Raw genomic sequence first — 19,035 nt, 5'->3', positions numbered from 1 at the left:
CATCGGAAGCGCCGTCTAGAGTTGTGGTGGTTATATGTGGAGGCTCTCTCTTAACTGGTGTGGTGCGTTTTAAATCCGTGAGGGTTAGCTGGGCTGATATGGGCGGGACCACGGGAGCACTGGGTCTGGGCGAGCTACCAGTCGATCGGGACCCAAAGCGACAATATCACAATGATGGGGTGGGTCGTTACAAATGGTATCAGAGCTGAGGACGGCTCTGCCCTCGGTGGGGATATTGTGATGCCCCGTCACTGTTGCACATGTGGGCGGGCGCATGTGGGTGGACACTGATGTGGGCGGGGCCCAGTGTTCGAAATATCGGTATCGCACAATGTATCGCACCCTTGGGATACAGATACGTATCGGTTATCGCACGGGATATATCGTTTGTATCGCATAGTTTATCGCACTTTTTGGGAAACATGGGGAAACATTGGGAAAATGGTTGAATTTTTTAATGAAACTTTGGAGATTGTTAAAAAGGCCCTTAATACACACTTTTAAATCATAACATCTCAAAAAAAAAGATGCACATAATAAATTTCCTTTGTATAGGGTCCTAAGTTATGCGGTGTTTAACTGAACTAATGCAACTATATTTAAATTGAATGCGTGATATTTATAAATATATCATAGTCATGTATGAAAACACAACCAATTCATTGAAAAACAAAATAAGAACTGAAGAAGTAAAATTTGATAAATATACATATCAATGATGGGGACTAGTTGTGGTCTAGACCCACATAGAGTTGCGTGGTGGTTCGTAATCATCATCTCCATCTCGACGGGGTTGGGCATAGTACTGCTGCTCCACAATTTGACAATATTGTGCCCAAGTCATAGTAGAGTGGTACCAGTTAAGATACTCCTTGACATAACGCTGGTATTCGTCCTCTCCGAACTGAATCAATACGCCCATTCGTGGGTACTGCGTAATCGTCATAGTCTGTAACTGATATGGATTTGGGAAGGGCACATATGAAGCTCCTTGGTATCCATATTGTTGGCCATATCCGTACTGCTGCTCATATCCTTGCCTATATGCAGAAGTGAACTCCTGACCAGGGTTGAAAAATGATGTGCCGTAACTGCTGGAGTCACTCGTCGCATATTCACTAGGTCCATATCCATGCCCATACTGTGGCATAGAACTCGAGCTACTCTTCAGTGTTTGTGATCCAGATTTATGTTGTGGCCTATAACTCGAGCTCCCCTCCCTCGTCCATGATCCAAATCTAGAGCCACCTCGCTTGCCACGAACGCTTGTGTGCCTCATGCATTTTGCTAGCAGCTCCTCAAAATCTGAAAGTTTATGAGTCTTCTTTTTCTGTAGTAGCTTTTGATGCGTGTATGTTTTATTGTAAACAAGACGAGGTCGTGGTTCTCCTGGACGAGAACCATGGTCAGGGTCCTGCGTGGAATGATCGAAATTCTCCTCCCCGGTAAAAGGGCTAAGAGGCCTCTTATCCTGACTCCCACCCGTGTCGCCACCATCCCCGTCGCTACCACCACCACCATCATCATCCTTACTGTCATCAGAGTCATCGTCACCCTTATCGCTGCCATCATCATCACCGGACTGATTTCCCGCATCACTCTCTGACTCAGTCTCGGTGTCAGACAATGTTTGCAGTGCGGGCTTGCACACCCTCACCCCCACGCTGCACTTCACTTATCATATTTTTGAATTGAGTGCTTGTAGCAGCATTTGCGGGGATTTGATCGTATATAAAAAATTTTGCTATAAATTTTCCAACTTTTTTCCTCACATCCCCTCCACTAAGCATCTCCTTTATTTTCTTTTGTGTCCCTCCTGCCTCTTTGTACATCCTCGGATCTGAAGGTAGATCCTGCACCCGCATACTACTACTCCTGCCCATGCCCCATATTCCCCCCGCCTACTACCCTCCCCCGATCCACCCCTAACACTCTCCCTTGCTCCACTCCCCCCACCACGCTCATGGATAGACCCCTCAAATCTAGGCCTACTTGTGTCCCACCTCCTATTCTGATCCCTCTCCCACTGATCCCGTATGGACTCTTGAATTCGGGATCATCATCATTATCGAGATCCACTACATCATCCTCACATTTTTTTTCAATATGGTTTTCATCTGTTCTCGCACATCCTTTGGGCACTTAGGGCAATCCACAACATTGCGATACCCTCCTGCTAAATGCTCTTTTAGGCGGGTTACCCCACCACTCCTCGATACATGGCCACATAAATCACAAATACTCCCGAATCGATTATCAGGAATGGGCTGACCGTACGTCCACCCTATATCAGGTTGTCTCCCTCTTCCTCCCGACATATTTTACCTATAAAATAATATTTTATCTATCCATTGAGATTGGATAGAGTCAAAATCAGATAGATCCACCACTTAGATGGGCCACACCACATGGAATAATGAGATTTGATGCCAACAATAAGTTAATAATTAGGGGCCATCTAATTAGTGGTCATCATTTGAGCACTAATTAGACTGAGTGTACGCTGCCCATTAGATCTAGACCATCCATTGTGTGGCTGTATACACCATCTGGATCATGCCTATGTGTTGCCCATTAGATGTGAACTATCCATATAGCTGCACAAGCAATTTGGATTGCGTACTGAGTTACTCAGTACGCTTTTTTCGTACTGAGTAAACGCAGTTGGGCCCACTGTTAATGTATGTGATTTATCCACACCGTCCATCCATGTTTACTGATAATTTTAGGGGTTGATACCAAAATTGAAGTAAATCCAAACCTCAAGTGGACCGTTACACAGGAAACAGTGTGGAATAATGATTTCCACCGTTGAAACCTTCCTAGGGTCCTAATTAATTTTTATTTGTCATCCAACTTGTTCATAAGATCACAAAGACATGGATGAAGAGAAAATACAAACATCAGCTTGATCCAAAACTTCTTTGGCCTCCAAAAACATTTTCAATGGTAGAGGTTCAATCAAACTGTTTCTTGTAGTGTGGTCCACTTGAGATTTTAATTTGCTTCATTTTTGGAATATAGTCCTAAAATTTTCTGTTAACATGGATTAACGGAGTGGATAAAATAAATAAATAACAGTGGACCCCACATAGTTTACTCAGTACGCTAAGGGTACTGAGTTACTCAGTACGCAATCCGCTTCCTTGCAAAAGTGACGTGACCAAGTTCTGTGGGACCCGCCATGATATATTTGTTGTATCCGCACCGTTCATTCATTTGAAGATATCAATTTAGGGCAGGACCAAAAGAATGAGTCAAATCCAAGGCTTAAATGGACCCCACCATAGAACACAGTGGAGAGAGTGACGTCCACCATTAAAATCTTCTAAAGCCCAGAAAACAGTGGATCTGACTCATTCTTTGTCTCATGCCTTAAAATGATATATGTAAGTGTATGGACGGTGTAGATACAACACATACATCTTGGTGGGCCCCACAGAACTTGGTGCGTCACTTCAGCAGTCTGGCTACATGACCCGTCAGTGCGCGGGGAGATGGATTGGCTACTCCCCCTAACACCGGCCTCATGGCTGGTGGTCGATGCTTTGTGGGCCCCACCATAATGTATTTGTTTCATCCATTCCGTTCATCCATTTCTACGGATCATTTTAGGGATTGAGACAATAAATCATAGGGATGTAAATCGAAGGTGGACCACACAAAAGGAAAACAATAATGATTGGATATCCACCATTAAAATCCTCCTAAGGCTCACTGTACTGTTTATTTGACATCCAATTTGTTGATTGGGTCCTAAAGACCCAGATGAAGGGAAAAAGTAAATATCAGGTTGTTCCAAAGCTTTTATGGCTCCCACAATGTTTTTAATGGTCAACGTTCATTCAACACTGTTTCCTGTAATGTGGTCCACTTGAGTTTTGGACATGGTTTAATTTAGGGCTCAACGCCTAAAATGATCAGTAAAAACGGATGGACGGCGTGGATAAACCACGTGTAATCACGGTGGGCCCAACAGAGTTTACTCAGTAAGATAAGAGCGTACTGAGTACGCAATCCAGCGTGAATGCCTGTCGGTGACGGGGGCACGATAGGTCACCAAGTTACGTGGGTCCCACCATGATGTATTTTTTATATCTACACCGTCTATACATTTGAAGAGATCATTTTATAGCATGAGCTAAAAAATGGCTCAGATCCAGAGCTCGAGTGGACTCCACCATAGAAATCAGTGGAGAAATGTTTCAACGGTGGAAAGCATTTACCCCATCGACGGGGAAGCGGATTGCGTACTGAGTAACTTAGTATGCTAAGTGTACTGAGTAAACTCTGTGGGATCCACTGTGATTTATCTATTTGATCCACACCGTTCATCCATTTTAAAAGTTAATTTCAGTTCATATACCCAAAAAAAAAATTTATATCTAAATATCAAATAGACCACACCACGGGAAATAGTGTGAAATGAGTGTCTACCATTGAAAATTTCTAGGGGCCACTGAAGTTTTGGATCAAGCTGATATTTTTTATTTCACTTCATCCAAGTCTTTTTTATCTTATGAACATGGTGGATGAGAAATAAATATCACTTTGGGCACTAGAAAGATTTCAACGGTCGAAATCACTATTCCCACTGTTTCCAGTGGTATGGTTCACTTGGGCTTTGTATATGCTTCAATTTTAGGCTCAACGGATAAAATTATGTGAAAAAACGTATGGACGGATTGGATAAACCGCACACATTCAAGGTGGACCACAACTGAGTTTACTCAGTACAATAAAAGCGTACTGAGTAACTAGTACGCAATCCTATTTCCATCCGCCGAAGCGGATTGGGCACTGTGTACGGAGTAAACTCTGTGGGGTCCACTATCATTCATGCATTTTATCAAATCTGTCCATCCATTTTATCATATAATTTCATGGCTTTTGAAAGAAAAATTAATCATATCCAAAGCTCAAGTGGACCACACCACTTGAAACAGTTTGAATTGAAGTCTACCGTTGAAAAGTTCTTGGGGGCCCACAGAACTTTTAGATCAAGATGATATTTGTTTTTTCCATTCATCCATGTCTTTGTGATATTATGAACAGTTTGGATGACAAATAAACATCATTGGGGGCCTTATAAATATTTCAACGGTGGAAATCAATACTTCCACTGTTTCCTTTGGTATGGTCTACTTGAGATTTTGATATACTTTATTTTTGGGCTCCACCCATAAAATGATCTGGAAAAACGGATGGATGGCGTGGATGAACTAGATGTTAAACAGTGGGGCCTACAGAGTTTACTCAGTACGATAAGAGCGTACGTAACTCAGTACGCAACCCGATTTCCCCATCCGCCCCTCTTTTCATCTTCCCTCTTCATTTTCACCTCCATGGCTCCATCCACGCAGTCCGATCCAGTTCGTCCCCTCAAATCTCGGCCCGGAAGGAACGGTGAGTCGATCCGGCCTGATTCCTCGCCGAAATCTCCGAGAAAGAGGGAAGATGAAGAAAATGGCACTTACCTGTCGAATGGCTCACCTCCGATCACCGCTACAGCAGGTACCCTTCGACTTCTTTCTCTTTTTTTTTCTAATTGATTTTTTTTTTTTTTTGATTCTCCATTGCTCGGATCCGATTTTTATGGTGTGTGTGGGTGGTTAGCTACAGTGGGACTCGTGAGTCCCCTGCAATCTACCCGTGACTGTCCGTGCGTTGATGTCCGACAATAATGGAGAGGAAATGGTGCGATATCGTTGATATATCGTGCGATATCGCCGATAATATCGGCCGATATCTGGATTTGGGATTTTTTGGTATCTTCCGGAGGTTATCGCGAGTATATCGTCTCGCAGTGGTGCGATATCGATAATATCGGCCGATAGTATCGATATTTGAAACACTGGCAGGGCCTAAGGGCCTGAGCGAGCTACCAGTGGTTGGCAGGCTACTGTGCTGACAGGCTACTATGTACGCAGTGGGAGGTTGAACTTGTCCCACATCGGAAGCGCCGTCTAGAGTTGTGGTGATTATATGTGGAGGCTCTCCCTTAACCTGTGTGACGCGTTTTAAATCCGTGAGCTTCAGCAAAGCGGACAATATCACAATGGTGGGGTGGGTCATTACATAAACACTGAGATTCATGAGATGAGTTCAATCATTTTGCTTGTTCAAAAGTGCTCCAGCTGCACTCAAAACTAATATTAGGCTAAAAATACAAATTGCTAGCTTTTACAATTCTGGACACTCATCTCCTCGCTTCTACCATAAACCTATGTAGCTTATTAATATAATATAAATAAGTAAATATTAAACTAAATAACTTCCAAATCAAACAGACTTCTAAGGGATAAGGTCTAAACTCCCCTTCAGCTATGTTTGTCAGACCAATCACCCCCTCTCATTGTTTTTGTTCCAGCTTTTCCCCCCACATCCAATAAATAACCTCTTCCAACCCCTGCAAGAGAGGAAAAAGCATAATGTCATAAAACTTTCCACCCATTCCAATTTTACCCTTTTAGTTCCACAATGAGTTTGGTTAGCCCGCGGCTTGCATCTCGGGATCATGCATTAATTTGGGCCATTCATTAGGTATTGCCCAATGTGAACATGTCTTATGCCTAAAATCACGGTAGCATACACATCAAGTTAACCACACATGTAAGTCGAACTTGGACTGCCAAACCTTTATTCTAAATGCCCCCTTTTACCGCTGATCTATCTAGTTAGTGGACTAATATTATTTTTTGGTCAATGGCAAGTTTGCAGTGTACATTACCTTATGAATGGCTAGGATCTCTGACAAGCATGCCATCCAACATGGAAGTTGGGTTGCATGATAGTTTTAGTACAGGTTTAGCATTTTACTTGAGAGATTTCCTAGAATAGACTCCCATGTTGATATCTTGGGACTTAGGCATTAGATTAGGGTCATTTGCAATTACCATAACCATTTAAGCAATGGGCCTCACCATGGACAGGGACCACCCAAAAAGACTAAGATGGAAGTATTGCAACCTTTGAATAATTCAAAAGTTGAAAGAGGCCATCTATATTGAAACAGAAAAAGAATCAAATGATCAAAGGACTTAAACTATTTCAAATTGTGTGCTTTTCTATCTTCCTCCATCAAAGGTAAGGCCCATCAATTAAACGGTTTAGATCATTGAATGATGATTGAAATCAAAAGAGTGAAGTCCCTACGTATGGTAGAGAAATAGGTAGGGACGGTCTGGCAAACCTCTTTATCAAAATCCTTCTGGCAATGGACTCTAGAATCCAACCTTTGTGAGGGAGCCCTACCATCCACATGCTTGAACACGTGCGAAAATTGAAGCCATGGATTCTCTAAGGGAGGTTTGCTTCAATACATTCCAATGCATAGATGACGCATATGTTAGGAGTTTTGCTATTTTATTTAGGGTCATTGTTCAATGGTCCAAATTGTTTATATGATGAGCTTCATTGTGGACATGGATACACAACAAAAACCCTTATATTGAAATATTTCCACACTCTAATCATCTATTTTCCTTTAGATATGAATATGGATGATCTCCTCAACCCTTCAATAATCAAGGGTTGAAATATCCCCTTTAAGAGTGATTTTTTCGGTTTACCCATGGATTTTGATCCCCGTTGTATAAATAGTTTGGATTATTGGAAATGACCCCAACTACTGTAGCTAAAGTCCTTAAAGTCCCTATGTATGTGCAATACGTGATGCTTGTGGGAACATGTGGAGTTTGTTAATTCCACATGTATGTGAACTCCTGACATACATGCACACGTACGTTCAAATATAAAATTGTTTGAGAGATCTATCATATGCATCTGGTTAGAAATAATGCTTAGATCTTCTACCTTGAAACTCGGGTGGTTTCGGTTCTTACTTTGGCCGCAATGCATTGAATTCCATTGATCGTTAATTTTTTTCCTCTAGGCATCTAATTATTTTTGTTAAGTTTTGGTCCTCCTAAGGTGTCAAATGGCCTGATTTTTGGGCTGAAAGATCCTAATGTCCTATGCCGTCAGATTGAGTGTTTCGATCTTGACCAAGTGTTTTATTTTGTAACATTTTCTACATGGATGGTAGGTCTTCTACATGTGCTTGCTATGCAAAAATTTCGGGGTCATTAAGTCCTTTGGGAGATGAAAGTGCATAACTGGAATAAGAAGAAAGTTAGTGTGTTGTACCGTTTTCTTTAATGCAAGGGGGTTAATGAGGTTAAATCCTAAATGCCAGATGTGAACTTGAACAAAAATGATGAGAGTGACTGGTCGGTCCAACAAGTATAGGTGAAGGGGGATATGGTCTTTATCCCTTTCAATAAGTTACCTAGTTGCTTTGTTGTTCTTGTTAACTTTGTTGTATCTCATCCAAACAGGCAAAAAGTCCTCATAAACTTGTCAATCTGCTCATTGATGATGTCCCTTTGCCTTGAATTTGGAACCATTCTTTCACTACAATCATATAGTTCTATTTTTATTTCCAAATCTGTATGAAAGTTCTCTGCATATTGAAATCTTGGATTTAGAAAGTAGGCATTGCATGTAAGGGCTTATGGAGCTGAAGATTCCAGTACCAAATATTGCTTTTTAGTTTATACCAAGTTCTTTGCTGTATTCTCTTTGACACCATCCATCGCCTCATAAATGTATCCCATTGCCTGCTTCTCATCCAAATCAAGTAACCTTAGTACCTTATCCAATGGGAGGGTAGTCTTTAGGCAATATTTGGTAAATGGTCAGAAGTCGACATCAGTTAACACTATTTTACGCACTTGCTTTCACTTTGGGGTCTTGGAAAAATGGCTCTTCCAATTCCTTAGATGTAAACATCGACCTCAAACCAATCCTATACTCATCAATGTTAAGTAACATGTTGCAAATCATGTCACAACCAATCTAGTCTACTTAGTTTTTGTATGCTTTTGCATCAAATTTGAAATGTCAATGCTTGTAAATGTACATGGTTATAGGCCTTGCCATTGTCATTGTCTTGCATGAACTTGCAATTCATTGATGTCAAGCATAAGATCTATTCAATGAGTTGCGCATGGTGACTAATATATATATATATATATATATATATATATATATATTTTTTTTTTTTTCTTTTCTCTGTCAACATCTAAATTGCTTTGCATATGTGGGTGCATATCCGTAACAACTTGTACCATGTTATCCTTCCCGACCTCATTAATGATAGAATCAAGCAATGTTGTTAAATTGTCCACATTTTTATAAATGTTGAAATGTATCAATAGATTAAAAAACCTTGCCACTCAGACTGTTAACCAAAAAGTTTGTAATAGACCGATTCATTCCATCCGTCTACCCTTTTGACATGCCAGTATGCCCTGTTCTTCTTTCTTGTACCCCTTAGTTGACTTGTGTACATTCTCTACCTCTATCTTCAAAAACATGTTTCTCACATCATGATACGTGGGAGGCTTTAACCTCAACATGAATGTGGCAATGGCTTCCATCATCAATATGAAGTAAGGGTTCTTCAATAGATTGAATGGTAGAGCATTAACATAGAGGAACTGAGCAATAGAAAGACCCATTATCTCTCTCCTTTTTAACAAATTTATTTAGAGTGGTTTCTTACTTTCCTCTTCTTCAATTATGTTTTCCGACAAACTCATCAATAGTCTTTTTCCTTTTTCCTCTAACTCGATTTTTCCTCATCACGTGTGATTAAAACTCTTTTATGGTCATACATGGCGTCTTGTTGTTGTTTCTTGTCAAAAGAATTCGTTTCCAACAATTTCTCAAACTTTTATAGTATATCATTAGTGACTTGCGAACATGCCGCTCTATTGTTCTTTGTTCGGGTGAGGTGTTGTTTCATTTGAAATACACCTCCCCATTGGCTCTCGCAATGGAAGTTGCATTTGAGGAGAGTGTTGGTGTTTTCATTCACTTTTGAGCAATAATGCCATGTAGGATCATTATCTTTACCCTTAAACTTCTTCACCATCTACAAAAACAATTAACACAATCCTAGGGCAAAGACATAAATTAAAGGAAAAGATAAATATTAGGAAAAAGGCAATTCTTTACCTTACAAATAAGCATAAGAATCTCCAAGATTCAAAAGAATCTTAAAGTAAAGAAAAACAAAAGAAAAGGACAAAATATTGAATATTTTATAACAAATTTACCCTAAAAAGACAACAAAGCAAAAAGAAAAGGATTTATAACTATTTTATGTATTTATGAACCTATTTTAGATGCAGAATCTCAATGGAGAAAGTAAGTTTGATTCCGTTAATAGGTGAAAAGGATATGTTAAATTCGTGTTCTAGGTTTTTTAAACTCAAAAACTCAAAATTACGTCTCTTAAAGGAAACAAAAGAGGGCTTGTTTTGGTAAACGTTGGGCTTACAAGTCTTTTAAAAACAAAAAGGGTGTAAAAAAAATCACCATCTTTTTTCGTTGAAATACACTGCCCATTGAATTGTGAATCATATGAATCAAGCTCATTTGTGATGTTTGATTTGGATCACACACCCTTGCGATGCGATTTGAATCATATGGTTCATATTGTAAATTGTACGATTCACATAGCACTGGTGACTACCATTAGCACTTAGTTTTCCATCCTTCTCCCACAAGTGTTACAACATGTTCCTCTTGCTCTGATATTTATCGTAATTTCAGTAAATTCATTGTTAGCTTACCTCTAGTAGCCTTCGTTCCATGTAAGACATCTTTTGTGGGCCTCGTCTACATACTTGAATTACATGAAAGCAAATAATGTAGGGGCATTTTCACACTGGGCTCGAGCGGGGTGGCCTGTGGGATGTAGGGGTACACTCGGGGTGGGCGGCCCATGTGAGGCGGGTGGCTCATGCGAGGCGGTACCCATGTGATATGGGGCCTGGTTTATGAGATAAAGGGATTAATTTGCCATGCTCTATTAGTTCGAGCTTTTAGAGCAAGTGGTTAATTATCCTACATCAAATTGGTATTAGAGCGGGAGGTCTCGTGTTTGAGACTCCTCACCGGGGGTGATTAATGCAGGGGTATTTTCACACTGGGCTCGAGTGGGGTGGCCCGTGGGATGCAGGGGCACACTCGAGAGGGGGGGGGGGGGGTATCCATGTGATGTGGGGCCAATGAGGGGGGTTTGGCCAAGGTCCTAGCCAATGCGATGTGGGGCCTGGGCTATGAGATACATGGATTAATTCACCATGCTCTATCAGTTCGAGCTTTTAGAGCAAGTGGTTAATTGTCATGCATCAACAAAATTTGTTAAGGTCCTAGACTCTTTATGACATGGGGTGGCTATCTTAGATAAGTTTCCAGGCTCTTCAAATTGTGATACAACATCCTAAACTCCCCAATTTGGGTCGAGTCCGATGACCAAGACAATAAAGGGACTTCAATACCTTCAGATCTTCTCTCTTTAACCACTTGGTTAATCCCTTTTGTCTTCACCTATTGAGCTCAGAAGCATCTTGCTCTTCAGTCCAACCAATGTTCTGAGCATCGAGATCGTTAGATCTATCAATGATTAGGGATATGGAAACATTCATCGATATTGCTCATATTATTGTTGATCTTTTGAAAATTTTTGTTGATTGAGGGAAACATTAGTAAAATGGTGGAATTTTTTAGTGAAACTTCAAGAGATGTTAAATGGCACATGTTGACACATTTAGGAATCAAAAGATTGTGAAAATAACCACACATATTAAGATTCTTTTGTATAGGGGGCTTAAACCATGTGTTGTTAGAAAAAGTAGTGATGTTGATGATATTTTGGTAATACGGGTGATTTTATTGCCGATAAAAGCAATTCTTTTTTATCCATGTGCCTGTATTGGTCACCTGGTGAAACCATTAATATTACATATTACTAATAATGTTGATAATATTGGTGATATTTGGAACACTAACTCGAACCTATCTAACCCCTGTAGCAGGAAATGCTCGTCGTGAAATATCATTTTTTGACTTTTGGATTCTTATAGGAAACATCGTTCTGCAGACACTTGTTCTTTTCTTTTCAAAGACCCAAAAGGATAGCAAAACCAGTAATGCTCCGAAGAATGGTGCCCTTAAAGTTTGACTTTTGAGGGCTATTTTTCATTGTTTCATTGAAAAGAGTTCTATACCATGCATAGTAGGTTTAAATACATGTAGCCATATCCTTGGCATTTTGTATAATGGAATGGTTTACTTCTAGTTGAATCTTTTCAGTATTTTTTTTACCTCTCCTTGTCATTATATTCTTTATGCAGTCTCTATTGGGTATGTGGTCATCCTCATGTGTGTGTCCACTTTATTGTGTAGAGTGGTCTATTTATCAAGCATGGAGCAAATATGTCGTTGGGCCCATGTCATGAGTGTGTTCACACGTTTCTACATTTGTGTGGAAATGAGTTATATCTCATATAGATCCTTCTTTCCGATTTTCTCCTTCTATGAGAAAGAGAAAGATGTTGTCGAGAGAAGAGTAAAGAGAGAGTGAGAGAGCCCTAGAACCTAAATCCTAAGTAGAGAGTTCATCATAGAGAGTGACTAAGTGAGAGATATTGTTTTCTCATCTTGACTGAAAAGATGGGGTCCTTGTACACATGAGAACTGATTCCCAAGCAAGTTTTGCCATGAGAGGAAAGCTTTTATCCAATTTCTGCATAGTGGCGTTGATCGGCTGCCCCGTGGTTTTCCTTCTTTGATTGAGTGGGGTTTCCTCATAAATCAGTGTGTTCTTCTCTTGCTAAGCCTTTTATTCCTATCTAAGATTCATTGTTGTGGTTCTATATTTAGCTTGTATACTTTTGTTGGTTGCTCTTGTGTTTGTGAAAAAACTAAACGATTCACATAAAAGAGAGACTTCTGCATTCCTCACCAAGTGGTATTAGAGCAACGGTTGTTGATTCGTGGTGAAATTTTTGTGGAATGAGATGAAAATTGTGACACCATAGATGGCTAGTGTTAATGGAAGTAATTGGTTGATATAGAAAGTCAAGATGTAATTATTCTCTATTGAAGATATTTGTATGCACCCATTTAAGGGATGAAGTTGGAAACCTGACAGAAGATGAATGGGAAAAGCTTGATTGAGAGGAATGATTCGGTAGTTGTTGGATGATGTTGTGTTCCATCATTTGTTGAATGAATCCATGGGAAAATCTCTATGAAAGGAGCTACATGACTTGTATGAAAGGAAGATGACAACAAACAAGGCATGACAACTTTTGAACTTAAAAGTCCAAGGAAGGAACTTCGGTGGTGTACCATCTTAATGAGATGCATAGTATTGTGAATCAATTGGCATTAATGAAGATGATGTTAGATGATGAATTACAAGCACTATTGTTACTCAGTGCCTGTTTGGGAGCTTGTATTTCAAATCCTGGATTCCGAATCAAGGTGATTATGAATAAATGGTGATTTCAAATCCTTTAGTTGTGTTTTCCATCTTGTATTCAGAATGCCCTGGAATACAAAAATAGCAGTGCATTGAAATTATGTAGTATATTTACATGAGTTTGAATTCGATTACTAAATCAACTTTAATATCGCTAATTAGTGTACATATGTGATGTTTGACATAATGATTGTAATAGGCCCATTAAAATATATACTTCCGCAAAAAATGATGAAATTCCAATCCTTGGATGGCTTACAAGCGTAGGATTACAACCGAGTGACTAACTAATGTTTTTAAAACGTCGATTTACATTGCAAATGTTTGGACTACTTAGATCATTTTATCGATGTAATTTTAGTGATTGAGCCGATAATGTGATTGTTTTGGGATATCATCAGCGGGCCACTTGTTCAATGGATTAGTAGCCTAGGGACACCTATGTTACATGTGTGACTCTTCTGCCTTTAAAATAAGTAAAAAGAGAGAATTGGCAATTTCAGCAAAAGGGAGAGATTACAAAACTCAACAATAGTGAGTATTTGATATCCTCATGGACTCCAATGCCCCTCAATCCATGTTACTAAATGACCCCTTAGCTCACTATCAGAAAGTTGGGAGACGGTGGTGGTTTCCCCAAGTGATTCGACATCGAATGGAGTGTGGAGCATGAGAAACGTGACGAGTAGTTTGTTGAATGGAAAAATGTGGAGAAAGTCTACGGGTGTTTCAAATTCACAAGTCTTGACAACCAAAGATAGAACTTAAAATAAAGGGCAACATGTACAAGAAAAGTCCAAGCCAAGATTAAATTCAAGGAGCAATATCATTTATCACTATTGTTGTGGCACCGGACACATAATGTTGCAATGTCGAAAGTTCAAGAGAGACAAAAAGGAAGGAAAGCTGAAAGGAAAGGATGGAGAAGTTGCGCTAATGTGGCGAGTGATGATGCTCTTCTGGCTGTAGAAGAAAGTTGGAATCTTCTCAACCTAACAAGCATTCACAAGAATTGGGTGATAGAATTAGTAGCTTCTTATGATGCTAAACCATGAAAAGATAGTTCACCTCCCTACAAGTTGGGGAAGTTTGGTTTTGTTCATATGGGTAGCAAAAACATATCCAAAGTTATTGGTCTTGGTAGAGTATATGTTAAAACTAATATGGGAGGTAAATTCATGCTAATGTGTGGAAAGTTGGATGATGGGTACAATATCATCTTCGGCAATGCAAATTGGAAGCTCACAAAAGGTGCAGTTGTGGTGGCAAGAGGCAACATGTATGGTACGTTGTACTACATGAAGGGACATTTGTGCAATGGGGAGCTAAATATTACCTCAGAAGTCAGAAAGCTCCTTATTTGAGTTATGGCATAACTGGATTGGCAACATACACGAGAAGGGGATGGAAATCTTAACAAAGAAGAATCTCCTTCCGGAAACCGAAAGTATGCATTTAAATTCATGTGATGATTGTTTAATTAGGAAGCGACATAGAGTTTCTTTTACAAGGTATAACTCTAGATGGTTATTGCAAGAGGAGTATATCTAGAAATGGTTGGGTCGGTTTCATGTGAAGAATGCAAAACTGGTTGGATCACTCTTGCAGGGTTCTAATCATGGCCCTTCAAGTAAGGAGGAGGAGAAACAAATGGAGAAAACTCCTTGTGAGTTGTGGGTAGTATGATATATATTGTGGTTTGTACTAGACAAGACATAAGACATGCAATTGGCATTGTGAGTACATTTCTTGCCAATCTTGGCAAAGAACATTGGGTTGCAGCGTAATGGATTCTTTGGTGTCTTAGTGGTACTTCCAAGATGTGTTTATGCTTTGGAAATGGTAAACTAGAGATTGAAGGATATATAGATGTAAATTTGGGTGGAGATATGGACTTAAGAAAGTCCACCTCAGGCTACGTGTTCCCATTTGTAGAGGGAGCAATTTCATAGTTGTCTAGGTTGCGAAATTTTTTGTTTTGCTTTCTACTATGGCTGAATATATTGCAGCTGCAAAAGCTTCTAAGGTGATGTTTGGGATGAAAAATATCATCAATGATTTGGGCATCAAATAGAAAGTGTTTGCGGTTAATTGTGATAGTCAAAGCGCTATACATTTGGCCAAGAATTGAACATATTATTCCAGGATGAAGAACATTGACTTGCGATATCATTAGATATTGGATGTGTTAGAGTTGAAGAAAGTTCTCACAGACAAAATCTATCAGATATAATGATGGAGGCCTTACCAACGGACATATTGGACCTTTGTCCAGCCCCGATGGGGCTCGATGTCAGATGAACATTGGTTCATTGGGTTGATCACTAGGCAAGGTGGAGCCACCCTTATGAGTTTGGAGGGGGAGATTATTTGGTATGTGGTCCATCCTCATGCGTGTGTCCACTTTATTGGGTAGAGTGTGTATTTCTCAAATATGGAGCAAGTAGGTTCCCTAATTAATTGGGATAAGGCTTAATTGACGATGATGATGGAGTGAATAGGTTGTTGGGCCATGTCTTGAGTGTGTTCACATGTGTATCTGTACAGTGAGTTACGTCATATATATACCCTTTTTATTCCTTTGCCCTTGTCTCTTTATTTTCTTTCTTATATTCACTGTTGTGGTTGTGTGGATTGACTTGTATACCTTTCTTGGTAGTCCTTGTATTTGTGGAAATTCCTAAGTGATTCACTTGAGGGAGAGAGTTCTGCATCTCCCCATCAGTCTCATGGTCTGTTTAATTATGTTCCAACCATGGCTTATCTAGAATTGTAAGGAACGCTAGTATGGTTTATCCAAATGTGGTTTTGTCATCTTTCTTCTTTCTCTTTTGAAATTATTTTGACGGGTTTGCTTTTATAGACTCTGTCCTCTTTGCTATGCTTCCCATAAAATACTCTCCTTCTTTTCTTTTTTTTCCCTCTTTCCGTTTACTAATAAGGTTACCCATTGAATAGGTCAATCTAGACCCAAGTACAAGGAATATGGCGGAACTAAGAACATGGCCAGAGTTTCACAACGGTGTTGCAGCTGGATTAAGGCTGGCTCCCTTTCAGGTTTTGCCTTTTTGACATCAGAAGTTTTAGATTCTCAGCTACATAGTGCTCATTCATGCTCTGTAGGCAACAGTTTTGAACACATTCTTTTCATATGCTGAAGTGCCTCAGCTGTAATTTAGTTTTCTCATTATTCAGTTTTCGTTTCCTAAAATGACCACTAACATCAAGATGTTTAACTGAATTGGACCTATGTGTGGAACTTGTAATTTGGATACCTGTTGACCCTTTTATGTAGGGGAAAATGTCAAGAACATGGATAGCATACAACAAACCGTTGGACCCGACTGTTACTCATGCTGGACTTCTCCTAGCATTGGGTTTGCATGGACATTTGCGTGTTTTGACGATTGCTGATGTATATCGTTATCTTTCTCAGGTATTGTTTTTGAAAAAAATTCTTTATCCAGTTTAGATATTCTTGTTTATCTTAACATTTGTCATTTTGTTGAAACTAGTTCATTTCGTGGTTCAAAGTATCGGTCAAAGCATATAATCCAATAAATAACCATATCATTTTGGATGCTAATTTGTCTTACCAAAATATACACCGAATCAGCTGATACAAGCCGATATGGGCCATTATGAGCTTACACATTGTTCAGTTCTTGTGAGACTTTTTTTCCATTTTATGTTGTTTTTGGATGTTTTCTCTTTGAGAAAGGGGTGAAAGTTTTTTCTTCTTCCTTCATAGAGTCGTAAACCTGTAGCGTTTCACTTTCACACTCAATTATACAATGCTTGTATTAATTGATTTACAAACTACTAGAGACCTTAAAAATCTATAACTAATAGAACTAATATTTGGCTATGTTTGTTTCCGTCTCTTAGGTGAGTAGAAAATGTAGTATTTTCATTAACTTGAGGAGTTAACTGCCCTAGTAGACTTGTAGTCTATAACTCACATGTTTCTCATCTTCACACACTGATTCATATGATTCATGCTTCAACTAATTTACTAGCTATGAAACACCTTCAATGTTCAAACTCTAAAAATAAAGTAAACAGGGCAACTGAAAATGTCAAAAGTCAACATTCAAGACTGGATGGACAGACAATGGTAACCATTCAGCAAATTGGACCAATGCATGCATAAAAACATCTGAAAATGCAAAATCAATATAAACATAGTCATTTGTTGTTCTTCTAATGTATGTGAATTTTTTTGAGATCTTTTTTACTTAAAAGTCATATTGACATGGCTGACATTTTCACTCATATTCAATGCTGTCAAAATCAATATCGAATCGCAAATTGTATTAGGGGTTGATTTGTATCGAATCACCAATCGTATATAAAATTGTATTATTATTATTATTATTATTATTATTTTTTCATTTCTTAAAAGAATATAAAACAAATGAAAAAATGAAAGTAAATTAGAAAAGATTCAATCATCCATTTCCCATCCACATGTACAAAAAAAATAATATACAAGGCATATCATGATATTATCAATTGAGAAAATGTACATGGTATACATATCATGATAGCAAAGGATTCTTGTATTTTTCCTTTGTTTCCTTTTGTTGTCTTTCAAAAAATTACCTTAAAATCTTAGAAGAGTTCACCTTTCTTAAGTGTGGAATCATGTTAGAAAAAATGTCATTTGATTCCTTTGTGAATAAAAAGATATCTTGATTTCTTTATTTTCGGTTCTTGAATATCAAAATCCCCAAATCTCCTCTTTCCCCACTCTCTCTCTCTCTCTCTCTCTCTCTCTCTCTCTCTCTCTCTCTCTCTTAAAAGGAAAAAAGAGAGGATACTTATAATTAGTGTTCGAAGTATCGGTATCGCTACAAGTTTCGATGGCCAGGGATACGGAAACAATATTGATATTGCCGATAATATCAATGATAACTGGAAATGCGGGGAAACATAGGAAAAATGGTGGAATTTTTAGCGAAGCTTCATGAGATGTTAAAGTGTATATATTTGCATACTTAGAAATAAAAAAATTGCAAAAAGAATGCATACATAACAAGTTTCCATATAATGGGGCCTTAAAAGCATGTGTTGTTATAAGAAATTAGTCCAACCATTCCATCTGGCCTATTTAACCATCCAACATTCTATCCAAACATCCATCAATATTGCAAAATATCAACAATAGATGATATTTCACCAAGAAATCGTCAACAATTGGAAAGGAAACGAAAGATTGTGGTCTCAATATCGTACATGTTGTGATATCGATAGCATCAAGATATTATCAATGACAAAATGAACACTACATACAACCATGTGCCCATGACAAAAAAAAATTGAAATAAAATTATTTATTTATTTTTATAATAAACAAAATTTTGATGATATCAATATATTGGCTATATTATTGAAATATCGTCGATACACTTATGATATAAGCATTACCTAGAATTTACATCGTCGAAAATATTGGCAATATTGATGCATTGACAATACAAGCGACACCTATAATTCACATAGTTGAAAATATTTGTGATTACATTAGCGATATTGATACGTTGGTGATACTTAGCGCTACATTGCTAATACCTGGAATTTCTGATACTACTAGTGTTATCAGTATCTCTAAGCTAGAGATAAAGATAATATTGGAGATATTTCGATCATATTGAAGATAATTCAAACACTGCTTATAATAAGAGAGTGCC

At 38.7% G+C, this 19,035-nt stretch overlaps 1 protein-coding gene across 4 annotated transcripts in view; it reads left to right on the top strand.

Moving 5' to 3' along the window:
- The window catches only part of LOC131253331 (anaphase-promoting complex subunit 1), a 206,160-nt gene that overhangs the window by 92,136 nt on the left and 94,989 nt on the right, over positions 1-19,035 (top strand). For all 4 annotated transcript variants that reach the window (XM_058254294.1, XM_058254292.1, XM_058254295.1 and 1 more), the window contains 2 exons: positions 16,301-16,399; positions 16,638-16,778. In XM_058254294.1, coding sequence (XP_058110277.1) covers positions 16,301-16,399; positions 16,638-16,778 — 240 coding nt within the window. The remainder of the gene's footprint in view (positions 1-16,300; positions 16,400-16,637; positions 16,779-19,035) is intronic.

Source organism: Magnolia sinica, chromosome 8 (assembly GCF_029962835.1).
Source record: "Magnolia sinica isolate HGM2019 chromosome 8, MsV1, whole genome shotgun sequence".
Taxonomy (NCBI): domain Eukaryota; kingdom Viridiplantae; phylum Streptophyta; class Magnoliopsida; order Magnoliales; family Magnoliaceae; genus Magnolia; species Magnolia sinica.
The sequence above is the reverse complement of the archived record's forward strand: the minus strand, read 5'-3'. Positions and strand labels throughout refer to the sequence as shown.